The sequence below is a fragment of the Mchenga conophoros genome, linkage group LG7 (genome assembly GCF_057382185.1).
Source record: "Mchenga conophoros isolate Kocher_MC1m ecotype Shallow Benthic linkage group LG7, M_conophoros_male_GT1.1, whole genome shotgun sequence".
NCBI lineage: Eukaryota > Metazoa > Chordata > Actinopteri > Cichliformes > Cichlidae > Mchenga > Mchenga conophoros.
In genome coordinates, this window is record NC_140532.1 from 67284400 (window position 1) to 67304512 (window position 20113).

Below are 20113 nucleotides of genomic sequence, written 5' to 3' on the forward strand. Positions count from 1 at the left end.
GGGAGCATTTCAAGTTACTATACATCAATACAACTGTTATAGCCCATATTTTAATAATATGTATGCATTAAGTCCATAGTAATTACATAAATTGCAAAAAAGTGCAATAAACTACAAAAAAAATTGAAAATCGCTTTTGTTTTGTTTACATATATTTCTACTTGGAGAAATTTAAGAGGCTTATCCCTCAAAACTTTAAATACAATAAAGTTGCAAAAAATAGTTTCCCACCACAGGAAATTTATTTTGAGTGTCTTCATAGTTTTATTTTGGAGATACAGCAATTTTTATATACTGCAGGAAAAACAAAAAACAATCCTATGATGCAAATTTGCAAAGAAAACAGCATGTGCATCATTTCACTGTGGGAAGTGTTACGAACAGCTGATAGGAACAGCAAAGCGTGTTTCTGGAATATTATGTTTTTGTTCCTGCAAGCGCTTTTTATGCAATTTTTGCAAAGCTATATGTGGAAGGAAACCGTGACCGAGGACAAGCTGATGGCATCAGATGTAAGTACAACTCCTCCGGTTTCATATGCAAAACAAATTATTGCGCTAGCTTACACGGTTCAGGTTCTACAGGGATTTAAAAATAGTTACGCAAAACGGAGCGTGCTGCTCTGACCGGCTTTAAAGGGTTAACAATGACTTTAAAAAAATAATATAAAATAGTGTGCAACACCACTGAAGTTTTTTTTTTAAACTCTTTTCAACCAAATCAAATCAAATCAAATCACTTTTATTGTCACATCACATGTGCAGGCACACTGGCACAGCACATGCGAGTGAAATTCTTGTGTGCGAGCCCCACAAGCAACAGAGATGTGCAAACACAACAACACAAACGAGCAAAATACAAGAATGGCCAACCTGAAACTAATAAATATATGTACAATATATAATAGTGTATGCATTTCTGGATGTGTATACTAAATATTTTCCTACGTGTGTGTGTGTGTGTGTGTGTGTGTGTGTGTGTGTGTGCATACACATTTTTACAAATTAAATAGTAAAAAAATAAAATAAAATAATAATAATAATAATAATAATAAAATATATAAAATATACAGAGTTGAATATGTGCAAAACAAGTGGCATTTATATACAGTGTGGAGTGCATAATGTTAAAGTTCCAGTAGTGAAGCTGAGGTGTCTATGACGTGTTCAGCAGTCTGATGGCCTGATGGAAGAAGCTGTCTCTCAGTCTGCTGGTACGGGACCGGATGCTGCAGAACCTCCTTCCTGATGGAAGCAGTCTGAACAGTTTATGGCTGGGGTGACTGGAGTCCTTGATGATCCTCCCCGCTTTCCTCAGGCAGCACTTCCTGTAGATGTCTTGGAGGGAGGGAAGCTCACCTCCAATTATCCGTTCAGAGCACCGCACTACTCTCTGGAGAGCTTTGCAGTTGTAGGTGGTGCTGTTGCCATACCAGGAGGTGATGCATCCAGTGAGGATGCTCTCAATGGCACAGTGATAGAAGGTCCTGAGGATGCGGGGGCTCATGCCGAATCTTTTCAGTCTCCTGAGAAAGAAGAGGCGCTGCTGCGCCTTCTTCACTGTTTTGTTTGTGTGTACTGACCACGTAAGATCCTCAGCCAGGTGTACTCCAAGGAACCGGAAGCTGCTCACTCTCTCCACAGCAGCGCCGTTGATGGTGATGGGGGTGTGTACTTCTCTGCACCTCCGGAAGTCCACTATCAACTCCTTTGTCTTTGCGACGTTGAGGGTGAGATGGTTGTCTTGACACCAGTGGGTCAGGGCGCTGACCTCCTCCCTGTAAGCCGTCTCATCACCGTTGGTGATAAGACCCACCACTGTAGTGTCGTCTGCAAACTTCACAATGATGTTGGAGCTGTTAGTGGCTGTGCAGTCGTAGGTGTAGAGTGAGTACAGGAGAGGGCTCAGTACACACCCCTGTGGAGCACCAGTGTTCAGTGTGATGGGGGATGAGGTGATGCTGCCCAGTCTGACCACCTGGCGTCTGTCAGACAGGAAGCTAAGGATCCAGCTGCAGAGGGAGCTGCTCAGTCCTAGATCCTGCAGTTTCCTGTCCAGCTTCGAGGGAACGATGGTATTGAATGCTGAGCTGTAATCTACAAACAGCATTCTCACATACGTGTCTCTCTTCTCCAGGTGTGACAGGGCAGTGTGTAGTGTCAGGGCTATGCCATCATCAGTGGACCTGTTGTGGCGGTATGCAAACTGTAGAGGGTCCAGTGAGTCGGGTAGTGCAGAGCAGATGAAGTCCCTGACCAGCTTCTCGAAGCATTTGCTTACAATGGGGGTCAGGGCTACAGGTCGCCAGTCGTTCAATGAGGAGATGGTGGAGGATTTGGGTACAGGGACGATGGTGGCCATTTTGAAGCAGGCTGGGACTACAGACAGAGAGAGGGAAAGGTTGAAGATGTGCGTGAACACTCCAGCCAGCTGAGCCGCGCATGACCTGAGGACGCGGCCGGGAATCCCGTCCGGACCAGTAGCTTTGCGTGCGTTCACCTTCCTGAAGCACTTCCGCACATCCTCCTCAGACACAGTGTGCGCACTGACGTCATCCGCGGTGCGCACACTGTCCGGTCTCATGGTGTTCGCTGTGTCGAATCTAGCGTAGAATACGTTTAGATCCTCACACAGAGAGGCCGTGGTCTGCGGTGTGCTGGTTTTCCCTCTAAAGTCTGTGATCGTGTTTAGTCCCTGCCACATACTCCGAGGGTTGTCAAACTGTTGCTCCACCCTGTCCCTGTACTCACGTTTGGCTGCTTTGATCGTCTTCCGGAGTTGGTAATGTGCGTGTTTGTAGTCCGATGTGTTCGCGGAGGCAAAGGCGGTGTTCCGTGCCGCGCGAACATCTCCGTTAATCCAGGGTTTTTGATTTGGGAAGGATTTAACTGTTCTGGATGGGACGACATCTTCCACGCATTTCCTGATAAAGCCGCAGACTGAGTCTGTGTATTCATCAATGTCTCTGGCGGCCACGTGAAACATTTCCCAGTCCGCAGTCACTCTCCAAATAACTTCTGCTTAGCTTTCCGAGCTTCCCTCGGGTCCTCTTAATCAGCGGTCTCCACCCTTTTTTGCGCCACGGACGGTTTATGCCCGACAATATTTTCACGGACCGGCCTTTAAGGTGTCGCGGATAAATGAGGGAGGGGCTAATAATCGGCTCAGTCATTTTTAATGATCGTTGAAAGCCCAGATCGTAATCGTGATTAAAATTCGATTAATTGAGCAGCCCTATTGTGCGTCGTACTTAACCCTGTCTCCCTGTCTACAGAGCTTCCTGGATTTTCCCCCGTGTGATTCCCGTGTGGCAGTGTCAGAGTGTGAGCCTGTGATCGTGTGTGTGGATGATCTGAAGAACGCGTGCTTTCCCCCTGGACTTCCCTGGAGACCCCTTCTTCCCTCACTCAGCTGTATATAGCACCCCCCGCACCTTCTTGTATATACACCTGGTGAATTGTAAATAAATCCTTCTTGTGAGCATCAGAACCGGAGTCCTGCGCTTGAGTCCTCCTCCAAACCGTAACATAAGTGAAACAAAGCAGTCAGATAAATCAAACATTATTCATTCTTCTTGCTTCCTCCACTTCTGTACCATTGATTCATTAATGCTGTATTCTATCACAGCTGCTCTGTTCCCATGTTGTTGCAGTATATGAATGACTAACCTCGTATTGTGGATGGATTATCTCAGTTGTTCTCCTGACTGAAGTTTGGTCCGTTTACAGCATCCTGCCATGCGATTGCATTTGTCCCTAACCATCAGGAACCTTCACGTTAACTTTTATAAGTGGAAAAGTGTTAGTGTTCGTCCTCCAGCTTCACTGTTTATGTTATGCTAACATAGCTGTGTCGCTAGCGATCACATAGCACAGTGGTTCACAAACTTTTTTTGCTGGGCCCCCCTTTGTTTTAAAAATGTAGCCCCACGCACACACACTTCCTCCAACCACACACGCCCATATTTTGCTCCATTGCGGTTTATTTCACACCTCAAACATTTAGTAAACAATCAAGCAAATACAAGTAATCTGCAATAAATTACAGGTAGCAAGGAAATAAACCACTAACTCTTTTACGCTGCGTCCGCACCTACACGGGTATTTTTGAACACGCAGCTGTTTCGTCCACGTAGATGGCGTTTTGAATCACTGAAAACGGAGATTTTTTTTAAAACTCCTTTTTTGCGTTTACATGTGGACGAGGAATACAGAGTTCATCACGCAACGTCAAAGGTATGTGCCTTTATTCACATCACGCTGTGGCCACGTTATTGTTTACATGAGATGAATTGCAGAATGGCAGATAAACAGTATTTTGTCTCTATCGGCAGGTTTTACACGCTTACATACACAGACAGCTACTGTCCCTCCATTTACAAAGGCAGTGATTATTTTACGTGTAGTTGTTTTTTCCTGTGTAATAATATTCAACATTGCGTCAATACATTTTTCAAAAAATGCCTGTCTGTGCAAAATAGGTTCAAAAACATAAACAGCTGTGGGATCCTGTTTGTCTGGTATTTGAACTGGGGGATAATCGTGGCAGGATCAGCCTGATGTTATTTGTATCCCGCTGTAACTTTACTGTATAAAGAGCTAACATCTCCAAAATGTCAGGAGTAGTTAGTCATTACAAGAAGTGTTTGTGAACTAAAAATCAAGAATGTGGGATCCTGTTTGTCTGTGATTTGAACAGCCCAGCGCTGCTCCCGATGCAGGGAAAACCAATCCTGCAGGGAGACCTACCTCGGCACTTGTGCAGGTGAAACCAAAGGGAATGCTTCATCTCCTGCTTTGCGTTTGTGTGGGAGCCCCGACAAAAACCTGTCCATTATGCTAGCAGTGTCCAAGCGTTGTTTTTTTCCCCCCCCTTTTCATACCGCCCCCCCCCCCCCACTTTGGGAAGGTCTGACGTAGCACATCATTATATACCACCTAGTCCAACTCCAGTAACCCCACAAACGTCACTGCTGTTTAGTTTTCTGTCTTCATTCATGCTGGAAGTGATAGCAGAGCTGTACGTTTGAATGTTTTCAGAACTCTCTCAGTCAGAACATGCTACATCATGCTTAGCTAACTAGCAAAACTAGCGAGCTAACTTCCGCTAACTTCTAACTCCGTTAAGTGTAATAAATTCTGTTTTCATGGATGCCTGGATGTTAAACTTCATAGTTACACCTGGTAAAGCAGCAATGCTGATCGTTTTATTACAGATGAAAGAATTTAGACAGTTTTTAACTCTGTGATGTTCGTTTGACTTCGGGACCTAAAAGGACGGAGTTTAGGACCCAGATTACTCCCAGATTTACGAGCACCTTAGTCCAACAAATACGGCAATAACGACGGCCGCTTGCATGTTCTACAAAAAAATGTGCTTTGTTGTGTATCTGACGGACAAACACCAAACCAGTTCAGTTGCACCATTTTTCCAAACCAATTCTGGTTCATCCGCTTCACTCAACTCTGCTTTCCCCATTCTCATTCTCGGTTACCGCTGCGCATGCGCGTTTTATCCATATTCTATCCCGATGTTTCATTTTCTTATCGTTGCCTAGCATTGTACCGGTATAATATGGCCCAGCCCTATGGTGAAACGAGGAAATTTCTTCTTCAGAAGAAAAATGAACTCATTAACAAGCAGATCCTTTATACCAAAATGTTTTTCCTCATTTGTTAATTACTGATCGGTAGTTTGGATTTATTTGCTTACAGTGTAGAAGAGTTGCATAAATATCTGGGAAATCAGAAGCTCGTTAATATACAAATGCAAGCAGAGAGAAGCTCTGAAGTCTAATCAGATCACCTCCTCCATATGCATGTGAAGCGTCACATGTTCACACGTTCAGGAGAAGTCAGAGAGTAAAAGAGTCACGGAGAGGCAGAGTAATTACAGCGTGCTTATCTGAAAGTTGACTTTACAGGGTGCGTAAGTAAGGAAATATTTACGTGATTAAAATTCATTTATGCACAAACATGTTTATGCGGAACAAATGTGCACGAGTGAGAGAGATACGAGCTCCGTGTGCGACACAGGAGGAGTGGGCAGATAAAAATAGAGCATGAATAAAGTGGGAGGGGGGCTGCTCGCCTCTCCGAGGAAATCTTCTCCAGCAGTCCAATATCTCACTGCACACACACACACTCATTAAATATTTAGCTGTCAAACGCAGTGTTGATGGACGGAGTCTGAACATCAGTCGGTCCTCAAACTGCTCAGTCTGAGTCATCCCGAGGAGCACGGACAGCACCTTAAATTACAGCCATTTCATTTCTTTCCTCTCCGCGTCCGTCACAGTCTGCCTGGATTTCCTTTCCTTTCACGTTCTTTAAACTTCTCTTCACTTCCCACAAAAGCACCGAAACCCTCCAGACTCAAACTTCTGCTCTGAAGCCGTTTCCTTCTCCCTGAGAGTGATGGTCACACAAACCTCCACAGCAGCTGCTCACATGGTTTGAATGTCAAACTTTCTGCAGGTTTAAAGAATAATGCAACATCTCGAACACCTCTTCTCGAAATCTGCATTCGTAGTTCTGCAAAAGCTGTATGAAATATTTTATTTCTAAATATCAAATCTGACGGTGCGTAAATATTTGTTTCTTCCTGATTTCTTATTTTTGTATTTGTCACATTTTCATAAACAAACTTTACGTTTTAGACAAAGATATCAGAGTCATCATGTTTTCACACTATTAAAAAACGAATATGAATTTTTTTCCCTCATGACTCCATAACTACAGGCAGGAATATATTTAAACCAATTTTACTTCGACTCCTATCATACTGCTGACTGACAGCTGTGTTTGGATTTTAAATTCCTTCAACAGCGTTGGAATTGACCCTCCGGACCCCAGGAAGTGTCCCGGCGATCCCGAGAGGCAGACCGCCACTGCAGCCGTGTATATATGAACCATTTCTGTCCTGACGCCAGCCCTGTGCAACGACACCAGAGCAAAATGTTAACAAGTCTTAACCCTCAAACGAGTCTTTGAAGAGACAAGTTTTATAAAATGTCATCACTCTGACGGTCTTGCGTTCAGAGACATGATTCCTGTAGAGACCTGTACCCTCCTGTGCATATGGGGTCGTGCACAAGTTATGTGACCTGTGCTTTGCTCCCATCTGCTCAGTCCTCGGACCAGTTACAGAACAAGACAAACCAATAACGTCGGGTTGGGCTCGGCCTCAGTCCGTATCATAGGTCTGACTGTTACTGATGAGAACCTGAAACCTGTCAAGGATTTGACTTAACCTGGCAGTCCAGTCAGGACAGAGCCCAGCAGGACTACATGCTCAGGCTGAACGAGGCACAGGCTGTTTCTAGAAGGCTCTACTCCACCTGGAAACCAAGCAGGAGACCAAGACAACAGCAGCGCTGCATCCTCCTCTGTGGCTCTGAGTGTTGACCCATCACCAAGAAGGGCTTCACTGAATATGCGACATCTTCCATTCAGACCAGCGTTCAAAGACTGAGCTGCACAGAAGAACCGTTTGCAGAAACATCTCAGCACTTCAGATTGTTCCAGAAGAACATTTGTGAGAACACACGCTGATGTTGGACAAGAACACCTCAGTCTCCACTCTGATTTTATCTAAATGTGTTCTGTCGGGTTGGGGCCAGGACTCTTCTGCACCAAACTGACTCATGGACCTGGACCTTGCTTTGTGCTCTGGTGTGCAGTCATGTTGGAACAGGAAGGCAGCATCCCCAAACCGTTTCTACTTTCCACTGACTCTGCAGGAAGTTGGCGACCTCTGCGCCTCAGCATCTCCTCTGCGATTTACGTGGCCTACAGCCAGTGTTGGGAAGGTTACTTTTAAAATGTATTCCACTACAGATTACAGATTACATGCCCCCAAATGTATATTGTAACGTATTCTGTTATGTTACTCAATGAGAGTAACGTATCCTGAATACTTTGGATTACTTAATATATTATCATGCTTTTTACAACTACATGAATATCCTATTGCTGTGATTTATTACTGAAGGTTACTCTCCACACCAACACCAGCTAGATGCTTAAATCTTAATATAAATGAGTAACAGTAGGTGGACATTAGGTAAGGCTGCACTTTTTGCAGCGATCTCGTATAGAAAACTATTCGGCGCGTATATAAAACAGGCGGCGTCCTATCACGGTACCACACGGCACATGCAGTCTGCTCACCTAGTTTCTGATTTTATACACCTGTGGCCATGGAGGTGACTGGAACCTGAAATCAGTGATACTATTGGCAATATTTGAATATTATCTTTGGCATTCATGTCATCTGAGTTTGAGAAACCTGCAGCCAAAACTCTGGCTTTACTTTGAACACACGTTCGGTGAGTTCATCTGTGCAGCTTTTTGTTTGCCTGTGTGTGACAGCCTGTTCTCAGGTGTCTGTTCTCCTGCACGCTTCATTCATTCAAACTGAAACAAACAAACTGCTGGACTCCTCGTGTGATCGGAGCGGACAGCCTCGTCCTCCTCACAGCTTCTCCTTCACACCTCAGTGGTCGTCCCTCCTCTTCCTCAGCAGGAACATTCACATTCATAAGAGGCATCAGAGCAGGACTGTCACCTTCACACACGACCGTGACACACACACACACACACACACACACACACACACACACACACACACACACACACACACACACACACACAGGTAAGAGTTCTGACCTTCAAACTAAATTCTGCTTTAATGGAATCTTGTTCAGAGCCCCAAGTGTGTGTGTGTGTGTGTGTGTGTGTGTGTGTGTGTGTGTGTGTGTGTGTGTGTGTGTGTGTGTGTGTGCATGTGTGTGTGTGTGTGTGTGTGTGTGTAGTCGTTCTTTCTGAAGTTTCTGAAGGAAGCTGCTGTAAAATAAATAGGGTCTGTATTAATAGTCAATCAGTTCTTGGAGCGAAGCCTCTTCTTGTTCAGAGCTCGTTAAAGCACAGACCTCGTTAAGGACCTGCAGCTCATTAAAGCTGACTCGGCACAACGTAGAGACCAAACTGGACTCCTCACTGAGAAATCAGCGCATGCTGGAGCTACATAATTAAAATGCAGAAGAAGAAAAGAAGTGGAGTTACTGACCCACTGTGGCATGTGTCCTCCGTCGGGGTCGTGGTGGTGATACTGCAGAACCAGGACCGTAGCGATGACCGACAGACCCACAATCACCATGGTAGTGGCAAAGTACTGCGCTGAAAGACAGACGTCCAGAGGACACTCAGTGCTGCCCAGCTTTTACATCTGCAACATCCTCTACGCTTACGTTTGTCTTACTCGTGTGTTGGTTACTCGTCGTTTTTAATCTCCCATAAATGTGATAATTGGCAGAATTATCAGTGGAGCTGGTCCTGCAGGCTGCAGCGAGCCCTTTCTGCTCATTTTAGGAGCCAAGTGGGGTAGTGTTGGACCAAAAACACCCAGCCCAGAAGATTTTAAGCTGAATTTGGAACTATTTTTAGGTTTTCATATATATATATTTATATATATATATATATATATATATATATAGTCCTGGGAACAGCTAAGATACTGCACAGGACCCTCAAGCTCCCAGGCCTCTGGTAAAGGACCCGAGCTTGAAGGATAAACCGCCCGCAGGGGCGAGCTGGGTGTTTATATATATATATTTTGTCCAGCATGAGTAAAATACATCATGGCTGTACTGGGAAACCGAAAGTAATGATGGAGAGTAAGTTTTCCTCAGCCTACAGCTCAGGATGGATTTTATATGGTGATTATGAGCAGCCAGCAACAGATTTCCTGTGCTGGCTTCCAATTATAACTCCATCACAGGAAGAGATGAGATGATGGAGGGATTAACGATGAGCAGCATAATCTGAGTGAGGCTCACCTATGAGGGGAACGGAGTCCGAGGTTGCCGGCATGATCTCGGCCACGAGCAGCATGAAGACGGTCAGAGAGAGCAGCACGGTGATACCTGCAGGCACAAACCTGTCATCAGCTTCGTGTTTTTAGTGCGCTCATCAATTTCACAGTGTTCTGACATCTTTTATAATTTTACATTGAATACAAGCTTATTCGTTTGTTTCGAACCGTTTTGGAAATGTGGAGGATCTAATGTGCTGGTTTCCATTAACGAGGCTCCAGGTTAGCGTCTCTGTCAGACTCATCCACAGCTCAAATTCATCACTATTTGCTGCTCATTCATATAAGAAACGACTTTAAAGCTGGAGTAAGTGAAATCCATCATTACCTTTTCATGCCTTTCTGTTCTCACTTATGATGATGGGTTGGGATTGCAGCGATGGGCACAGATTATGACAAAGCGAATGAATCCCCTTGTAGCGCGGCCGCTGCTTTGAGAGGCTAAAACGATCTGCCGTGTCTCGCATGAATATTGTGAGAATTCTGTTTGGATCCTTGTTTCTTCTTATTAAACTCGGCCTCGCACCGTTTCCTCCCAGGTGGAGTCCTTCCTACAGTCTGCTTTTGCAGAGACGATGTGTGAACGGTCCTGTTCAGTCTCGACCCGCTGGCTCAGTGAAAGTCGGATGAACTTTGGGAGATGTGAAGAGTGATGGCCCTCTTGACATTCAAGTTTGATTAAGAGCGTAAATTAAAGTTCCAGGGGAAGATGCCGTGTCTGCCGTCAGTAGCTGGAGGCCTGCTGGCACCTCCAACTCCCTTTTCCAATACGTTTTATGGCTGATGAATATCGACTCTGAGACATCAGTCATGTCAGGTTCAGTGGACGAAGCAGGTGTCCAAAACACCCCCGCCATCCCCCTGAGAGACTGAATACTGCTAGGACGGATATTTGTAAGGACCAGCCTGAAAAAATGACAGAAACATATTTTCTGATTCTTCCAGCTGTTCAGAAATCTCTCGTTTCTGCTCTGATGTGAGGCCTTCAGAAAGCTTCACCTGAACACCATCATCTCACACCTGCAGAGCACTTTACTGCTCTTTGTGATTTGCTCTTGGAGTCATACCGTGTTTGCTGTCGTCCCTCTGTGATGGCTGCTGGATCTCCTTCTGTGAGTGTTTTTCGTGGCGGTGGTGACTGAAGGTCGTGTTAGTGTGATAGAAACCCCCGGCCCTTTCAGGCGTCTCCCTTAGATGCCGCGGGACATTACAGGAGAACTCCACAGCGACAGTCTCTCTCTGGGGGATAAATCCATGGTACACGACCTTGTGGATGTCAGGAAAAACGAAGCACACGCTTCTGGTTTCATTTGTCAGTTCAAGTGCTGCTTTCAACAGAAAGCTTTAAAAGATGCGCAGAGGCGCAGCCCTCATCAGCGATGACCCTCCGGTTCAGTTCACACCAACGAGGCAAACTGGATCTGATGACATACATCGCTTCACGTGTTTCATGTCCTCCTGTGCTGACATCCTCTGTCCTGCATCCTTCTTTCCTTATCGTTCAATCAATGATTTAACGCGCAGATTCCCAGGGAGCGATTTACAGAAAGAAGCTCAGGAATGATTTTTGTCCCTTAGCCCTTTAAGACCTACCATAGAACCAAGTCTGCCAGAGCTTGTATTATATTTGTACATGCTGTGGAGCCATTTTTGGGAGCATTTCAAGTTGCTATACATCAATACAATCATTATAGCCCAAATTTTAATAATATGTCTGCATTAAGTGCATAGTAATTACATAAATTGCAAAAAAGTGCAATAAACTACAAAAAAAATGAAAATCGTTTTTGTTTTTTTAACATATATTTCTAGTTAGAGAAATTTAAGAGGTTTATCCCTCAAAACTGTAAATACAAAAAAGTTGCACAAAATAGTTTCCCACCACAGGAAATTTATTTTGAGTGTCTTCATAGTTTTATTTTTGAAATACACCAATTTTTATATACTGCAGGAAAAACGAAAATAAATATTATAATGCAAATTTGCAAAAAAACAGCATGTGCATCAAAATAAACTATTTCCAGCAGTGCAATATGAGTCCTAAGCATCCCAGAAACGACACAGAAAGTCATAAACTCAAACATAACTTTTAAAAACACCAGTATAGGCTCATAAGGTCCTGATGGTAAAAAACTACATTTCAGCGAAAATGACGTCACTTCCGGTTTCAGGCAGGTCATGGCGGACATGGAAAAGTTTGCGCTGACGTCTATTCCAACCTAGGAAGTGTTACAAACAGCTGATCGGAGCGGCAAAGCGTGTTTCTAGAATATTATGTTTTTGTTGCTGCAAGTGCTTTTTATGCAGTTTTTGCAAAGCTTTATGTGGAAGGAAACTGTGACCGAGGACAAGCTGATGGCATCAGATGTAAGTACAACTCCTCCGGCTTCATATGCAAAAAAACTTATTGCGCTAGCTTACGCGGTTGCAGTGCTACAAGGATTTAAAAGTAGTTGCGCAAAACGGAGCGTGCCCGCTCCGACCGGTTTTAAAGGGTTAACTTTACTCATAAACAATCCTCCAGTCTCCAGTTATAGTTCTAGTGTTGGGACTGAGCGGCGTCTGTCTTTAAAGAAAGGTCCATGCAACATGTTCACAACAGAAGAAGGTGAATATCAGGTGGATGTGAACAGAATTAGCGGGCGACTCTCTTTTGTCAGGTAATCGCTGTTCCAGATGGGCGAGGGCCACTTCAGCGAGAGTATAATGGACCCGACTGTGCTAAAGTTATATTTATAGAATATGTGCAGTCTCGGGCTATTTCACAGAGTTTATCTTTCTACACAGGATGTTTAATTGTGACATCGTTTTCTGACTGGTGCAAATTTCAGCAAAACATCGAACTGAAGCTCAAACAGGAGAAGCAGAACATCTTACAGGTAACGACCTCGAATGAAAACACGTTACATCTATATTCCAGTAATGTATTCTTTCAGATCAGAGCACATTTCTGTGCCTTTGTGTGACTCGGTGTTTTGGCCTTATCTCCATCCTGCTTTGTTTCCTTCGTGTTGGACTGTTCCTGCTGCTCTGCTCACAATAAGGTGGAAGCATTGAGTCTGTTTCTGCTTCTTCCTGTTTAAAAGGACTTTTCCTCCCTGCTGCCGCTGGGCGCTGCTCATTTGGTTTTTCTCTGTAATCTTGTGCTTTTGCCTCTGTTCACACTGAACACTCTCACAGTGTGTGAATTTTACTAGTCTGGAAAGTCTTTGAGGAAGTACTTTAAGAATCGGAGTAACTGTCATCACCGATAAAGAGAGCTGAGCGCTCACCCAGGGAGATCTTCTCTCCGGAGTCGGCGGGCAGCAGGAAGACGAGGAGGGCGAGGGTGGAGATGAGGACACAGGGGATGAGGAGGTTGAGCCCGTAGTAGAGCGTCCTCCTCCTCATCACCACGGTGAAGGTCACGTCAGGGTACGGCTCCTTACAGCAGTCGTAGAAACGCTCGTTCCTCCGCCCAGGAACCTCTGCGCACAAACAGGAAAACACCGACGGTGACGTCAAAGAAACCATAAACCTCGTTCCTCTGAGGGGAAAATGATCTTCTGCCCCTCTAACATCAACATATCTCAGCATGTCTTTGAATTCAAACCCATGACAAAAATATTCAACTGGAAATGATAAAATAACTTATTTTCTATAATCATGAAGCCAAACGTTTAATGATTACACTTAGCAGTTTAATGCTAAAATTTAATCATTTTTGTATCCACGTTTTTTAAAATGTACCTTTTTACAAAAAAGCAGAAAAATTCAAGTGCTTTGATGATGTATGTATTTACAGAACAAGAAACATCATTAAAACAGTTTCTCACAGGCTTCAGAGATATTAGTGTTTTCTTGTTTTTATCCCAGGTGATCTAATAAATGTGTTAATGTCATGTTTCTTGCTCATTGAACGCAACGTTTTGACTTTTCTTGTGCTTTGGTCTCTGTCACGCATCAGTTTAGTTACTTGTCTCCTCTCTGTGTGTCTCTGTTTGTGTGTCTGGGTTTTCCCCGTTTTCCCCTCCTCGTGTTTAGTCCACGCCTCCTCGATCTGTCGCGTGCGTTCGTCCATAGCCGTTTCCACCTCTCGTCTCGCACTGTCACTTCCCTGTTCCCCTATTCGTGCGTCTTAGTCTGCCCTTTTCCTGTTTTATTTTGACAGCCTTGTGGTCGATGTTCAGTGTGTTTAGTTTTGCTTCAGGTCTTTGTTCAGGTCTTATCAGCAGAGCACGATGATGGATGCAGCGCCTGTGTCAGAAAATGATAATAAAATTCCCAGAATACTAGGGCTGGGTATCGTCACTGATTTCTAGAATCGATTCAATTCCGATTCACAAGGTCCCGAATCGATTCGATCCACGATTCGATTTAAATCTGGGAAATTTTGACAGTCAGAAATATTATAATTCAGATCAGGACATTTACATATTTTTGTATCTATAAAAAGGAAGCTGACACACGCAAGACTTTATCACAGGTGTGAGCGTCACAGCAGAGGCTTTTGTGTCAAAGTAGCTGAAGATAAAACACAGAAACACATGAAGGTGATTTTCCTGGCCTGGATTTTATAAAAGTATTCTGCAGTACATCAAAAACGAAAGAAAACCATTAATCAACACATGAACGTTACCTCTGAAGTTACAGCGGTTTTATTAGAGACGCGGTTAAGCGTTTTGCATTTTGAATAATTTTAAAAAGTTTAAATTTGTTCAGTATTGAACAGCAGAAATTAGGTTTTCTTTTCGGAAGAATGTTTTTTTTTTTGTTTTTTTTTTTTTTTGGCCTGTCCCGTTTGGCTCTTTTGCATCAGAATTGTTGTCTAAAGGCAAAGAAAGATGCCCAACGGATTTACTTTACCAAACTGACCATCCCAGCCTTGCCGTAATGGTCCATTTGATTCACCTTTTATTGTTTATTTTATTTTCACTTACTGAATACGGGACAGACTTGACTGGGGGAAAGAAGGGGAGAAAGAAAGAGGGAAAGAGAAACAGCTGAGAAGAGGGACGGGGGAGAAGGGCAAAAGACAAAAACCAACAGAACGGGCAGAGAAAAAAAAATGCATATATCAATCACCTGGATCACCTGCTGAGAAAGAAAAAAGAAAGCAAGCAGAAGAGAACAAGAGTAATAGAATAAACAACATCACAATGATCTATGGGAATATGACAGTAAATACTAAATGTTAAACATTATTGTGCGGCACATAAGATCAACAGAACACAGTGTGCTTTGAGGTAGGAGCCAAAAAGGGTGTAGTTTGTGGGTGTGATCACCCGTGTGTACACCTGTGAGCATGGACGCGCTTGTTTTTTTAAAAGGTTCCTTCATGTAATGATCTGCTAGAGGGTGTGGGGGGGCCACAGCCCCGTCCTCCAGGGCATGAAGCAGGTATGGAGGAGATCAAAACTCCAGACATCCAGAGGCCCCCAGAACACAAGAGACCAAGGAAGACCAACAGAGGGGCAGCTGCGCCACTGTCCCAGAAAGAGCTGAGGAGAGTCCCAGATGAGGGCTCACTCAGCAGCCGCGGAGCAGAAGCCAGGGGGAGTTGCAGTGACGCGCCCGTGAGCTCCGCCGGCAGCCAGCTGCGCCTGAGTGACCGAGCCCCAGGCCGAGAGGCCGGGGGCACCCCACCTCTGAAGTGGCCCGAGCGAGCCCCAGGCTCCAGGCCCCGATAAGCGGCCGCCAAGGAGTGAGCCGGTGTGTACCTGGACGCCCATCCCCGGACACAAAGAACCACCAACGCACCGATGTCTGAGGGAGTCCGCCACCGGCAGGGGAAGTGGTGGTAGGGGGAGATAGGCCTCCAAACCTTGGAGGGCCTGAGATGTCCCCAGAGAGGTGGCGCCTGACACCCAACCTGACATATAGACACAGACATACAGGCACACACAGATACAAACATCCATTCCCACCCTCATGCTCTCATATGCACTTACTCCACACTCAACCAACGTGGAGACAGACATAAAGAGACGTTGTACACACGATCACACTCCCCAAGCGTACTCTACAAACCGGGTCTAGGTACCCTTGCCCCTGGAGGGGGGAACTGCACCCAGACCCAGGTGGTGTTACCCTTTTCCCTGCGGTGGGGAGAGGCAGACCGCCCCGACTCCGCAGCAGCAGGGAGGCCCCACACTCCAGACCGCAGTCGGACGGCCAACTCCTCTTTTCGGAAGAATGTAAAAGGGAAAAAAACAGCGGCCGACAGCCTGTAAACAACGTTAGACTTGTGCGTAACAAGCAAGCGAATAATGAAGAAAGGGAAACTGTTCTTGAAGTACAGAGAGAGAGAGAGAGAGCTGTGCATCGCGGTGGAAGCAAAACAGTGAAAGTCAGAGTGAATTCATGACGATGTTTATGTGAAGCGTTTGGATCTTCTTTTGCTGCTGGTTCGGTCAATATTGTTTGGAGAGAGATCAAACTAACAGCTTTAGAATCTGCTCATAAAGGGCGTGAACACAAAGCGCGGATCTGCCGACAGATCAGAGTCAGCGAGCTGTCGGCTTTCAGCCCCGACCGTGAGAAAGTCACATCTCACTGATTCTGATCCGTGGGTCGCGCTGTGTGTTTAAGTCTTTGTGCAGAATCCGTGTACCTGCTCTCATTTACTGTCTTAGCTGTTTGGTGGTTCTTGAAATTTTGTGAGATGTCACCTGAGATTCTGGCATTTCGGGCAAAATAAATTTATATTAAAAAATCGATTCAGGAATTTAATGGTAAATGGCCTGTATTTATATAGCGCTTTACTAGTCCCTAAGGACCCCAAAGCGCTTTACATAACCAGTCATCCACCCATTCACACACACATTCACACACTGGTGATGGCAGCTACATTGTAGCCACAGCCACCCTGGGGCGCACTGACAGAGGCGAGGCTGCCGGACACTGGCGCCACCGGGCCCTCTGACCACCACCAGTAGGCAACGGGTGAAATGTCTTGCCCAAGGACACAACGACCGAGACTGTCCAAGCCGGGGCTCGAACCGGCAACCTTCCGATTACAAGGCGAACTCCCAACTCTTGAGCCACGATCGCCCACAATGAATTAATGAATCGATTTTACGTTATCCAAGCCAGAATCGATTTTAATCGATGAATCGATTATAAAAACCCACCCCTACAGAATACTTTATTTATTTAATAAAACATTGATATCTGGTGTCGCTGTATTGGTACTGTGTACTGTGCTGTAGCCCCTCCTTCACTTCCTCCTCGTCCTTTTCTGCTTTTAGGTTCATCTCTGGAGGAAGTGGCAGATAAAAACTGGCGTGCAGTACGCCTGGCTGCGTTTCATTTGCCTATACATTGCAAACATTGCTCACTACATTGGTTTTAATCTCAGCTAGGTGATGGAGGAGAGTAAATGGGAAACATGATGTTGGACTTTTCAATTAAGTTCCCTTGCAACGGCCCATTGGCTGAGCAGGAAGCCTCCACGGAGGCCGGCATTCATCCTCAGCTGTCTCTCTCTTCAGTTTGTACCGAACAGAAGCTCTGAGGCTCCCCTGAGACTTTGGGTAACCCTGCGCTCATCCTCACTCTGCAACCACAGCTGTGACAGAGGACAGAGACGCTGCTGGATCACCTGCAGAAACAACAGCAGAGACAGAGAGCTCTGGACCAGAGGTCACCGAACAGACATGACATCTATCGTTGGAGCTGACTCCTGACTCTTGGTGGCGCTGTCACTTGGTGTTCGCTCGCTCTGTGGTAGAGTATCACTGGTCGTGGTATAATTCTCAAACACGTAGCCTAAAGCAGATGACTCGTAATCTGGAGAGGAAATGGCGTGTCACAAATTTAGAGGATCATCATTTAGCCTGGAGAAATAGTTTGCTGCTTTATAAGAAAGCCCTCCGCAAAGCCAGAACATCTTACTATTCATCACTGATTGAAGAAAATAAGAACAACCCTAGGTTTCTCTTCAGCTCTGTAGCCAGGCTGACAAACAGTCAGAGCTCTTTTGAGCCAACCATCCCTTTAACGTTAACTAGTAATGACTTCATGAACTTCTTCACAAATAAAATTTTTATCATTAGAGAAAAAATTACCAGTAATCATCCCACAGATGTAATATTATCTACAGCTACTCTTAGTACCACTGATGTTAAGTTAGACTCTTTTTCTCCAATTGATCTTTCTGAGTTAACTTCAATAATTACTTCCTCCAAACCATCAACGTGTCTTTTAGACCCCATTCCTACAAAACTGCTCAAAGAAGTCCTGCCATTAATTAATTCTTCGATCTTAAATATGATCAACCTATCTCTAATGATCGGCTATGTACCACAGGCCTTCAAGCTGGCTGTAGTTAAACCTTTACTCAAAAAGCATCTCTAGACCCAGCAGTCTTAGCTAATTATAGGCCAATCTCCAACCTTCCTTTCATATCAAACATCCTTGAAAGAGTAGTTGTCAAACAGCTAACAGATCATCTGCAGAGGTTTATTTGAAGAGTTTCAGTCAGGTTTCAGAGCTCATCACAGCACAGAAACAGCTTTAGTGAAGGTTACAAATGATCTTCTTATGGCCTCTGACAGTGGACTCATCTCTGTGCTTGTCCTGCTAGACCTCAGTGCAGCGTTCGATACTGTCGACCATAATATCCTATTAGAGCGATTAGAACATGCTGTAGGTATTACAGGTACTGCACTGCAGTGGTTTGTATCATATCTATCTAATAGACTCCAGTTTGTGCATGTAAATGGAGAGTCCTCTTCACACACTGAGGTTAATTATGGAGTTCCACAGGGTTCAGTGCTAGGACCAATTCTGTTTACATTATACATGCTTCCCTTAGGCAGCATCATTAGAAGACATAGCATACATTTACACTGCTATGCTGATGACACCCAGCTCTATCTGTCCATGAAGCCAGATAACACACACCAATGAGTTAAACTGCAGGAATGTCTTAAAGACATAAAGACCTGGATGGCCGCTAACTTTCTGCTTCTTAATTCAGATCAAACTGAGGTTATTGTACTCGGCCCTGAAAAGCTTAGAAATATGGTATCTAAGCAGATTCTTACTCTGGATGGCATTACCTTGGCCTCCAGTCATAGCTGGACTGGTATGTCCGATGATGATTTTTCGTTTTTATGGGCCAAGGGTTTTTTGGGGGTTTTTTCGTTTTTTTCCGTAACGGTATAAACACTGAAAGGTGGTGGATTGGCCAGATGAAGGGAGATGTGAAAAAATAACTTGTTGTTTGGTGGTGGCTATTGTGGAGCTTCCACAGATTCAGTAACATTACCTTTCCTGGACTGCGCTGTGCACATTGAAGAGAACGGCAAACTCAACATCGAAGTTTACCGGAAGCCCACACACACGGACCAGTACCTCCTCTTTGACTCCCATCACCCTCTGGAACACAAACTTGGAGTAATCAGGACCCTACACCACCGGGCAGAACATGTTCCCTCTAAGCCTGAAGGGAAAAAGAAGGAACACACACATGTAAAGGAAGCACTCAAAACGTGCGGCTATCCTAAATGGGCGTTCTTAAAGTCAGCAAAGAGGCACAGAAAAGAAGACCAGACACCAGCGAGGGAGGATAAGAAGGACAGACGCAACAACATTGTCATCCCCTATGTAGCCGGTGTATCAGAGAAACTCAGGAGAGTTTTCTCCAAGCATGACATCCCGGTGCATTTCAGACCCAGCAACACGCTCAGACAGAAACTGGTTCACCCGAAAGACAAAACGCCAAAACACAGACTTAACAATGTGGTGTTTGCTGTACAGTGCAGCGAGGAATGCTCAGACCTCTACATTGGAGAGACCAAACAGCCACTTCACAAGCACATGGCACAACACAGAAGAGCCACCTCCACAGGACAAGACTCAGCAGTCCATCTGCATCTAAAGGTCAAAGGTCACTCTTTCGAGGATGCCAATGTTCACATTTTGGACAGAGAGGACAGATGGTTTGAAAGAGGAGTGAAAGAAGCCATCTATGTCCACTGTGAGCGACCATCTTTGAACAGAGGCGGGGTTTACGACACCAACTCTCTGCCATCTATAATCCAGTTTTGAGATCCTTCCCAGATGCCTTAACGCCCACTCACATCCTGGGCCGTCTGACCTCAGGAAATCACATGATAAGGTGGGGCCAGGTTTCACAATGAACTCACCCGAAACTCTGGCTGATTGGGACCCACGCCCAGTTTCCCACCTTGGCTCAGGCGATTAGAGGATCATCAGGGGGTCCTTTGTCCCTCTGTGGGGGGAAACTCCCACT

The 20113-nt window shown here is 45.0% G+C and overlaps 1 protein-coding gene across 1 annotated transcript in view; it reads right to left on the bottom strand.

Annotated features, from left to right (window-relative positions):
• The window catches only part of LOC146571668 (neuronal acetylcholine receptor subunit alpha-7-like), a 60245-nt gene that overhangs the window by 5633 nt on the left and 34499 nt on the right, over positions 1-20113 (bottom strand). The window contains exons 7-9 of the mRNA XM_085280960.1: positions 13146-13340; positions 9839-9925; positions 9070-9179 (exon numbers count right to left, since the gene is read on the bottom strand). Coding sequence (XP_085137086.1) covers positions 9070-9179; positions 9839-9925; positions 13146-13340 — 392 coding nt within the window. The remainder of the gene's footprint in view (positions 1-9069; positions 9180-9838; positions 9926-13145; positions 13341-20113) is intronic.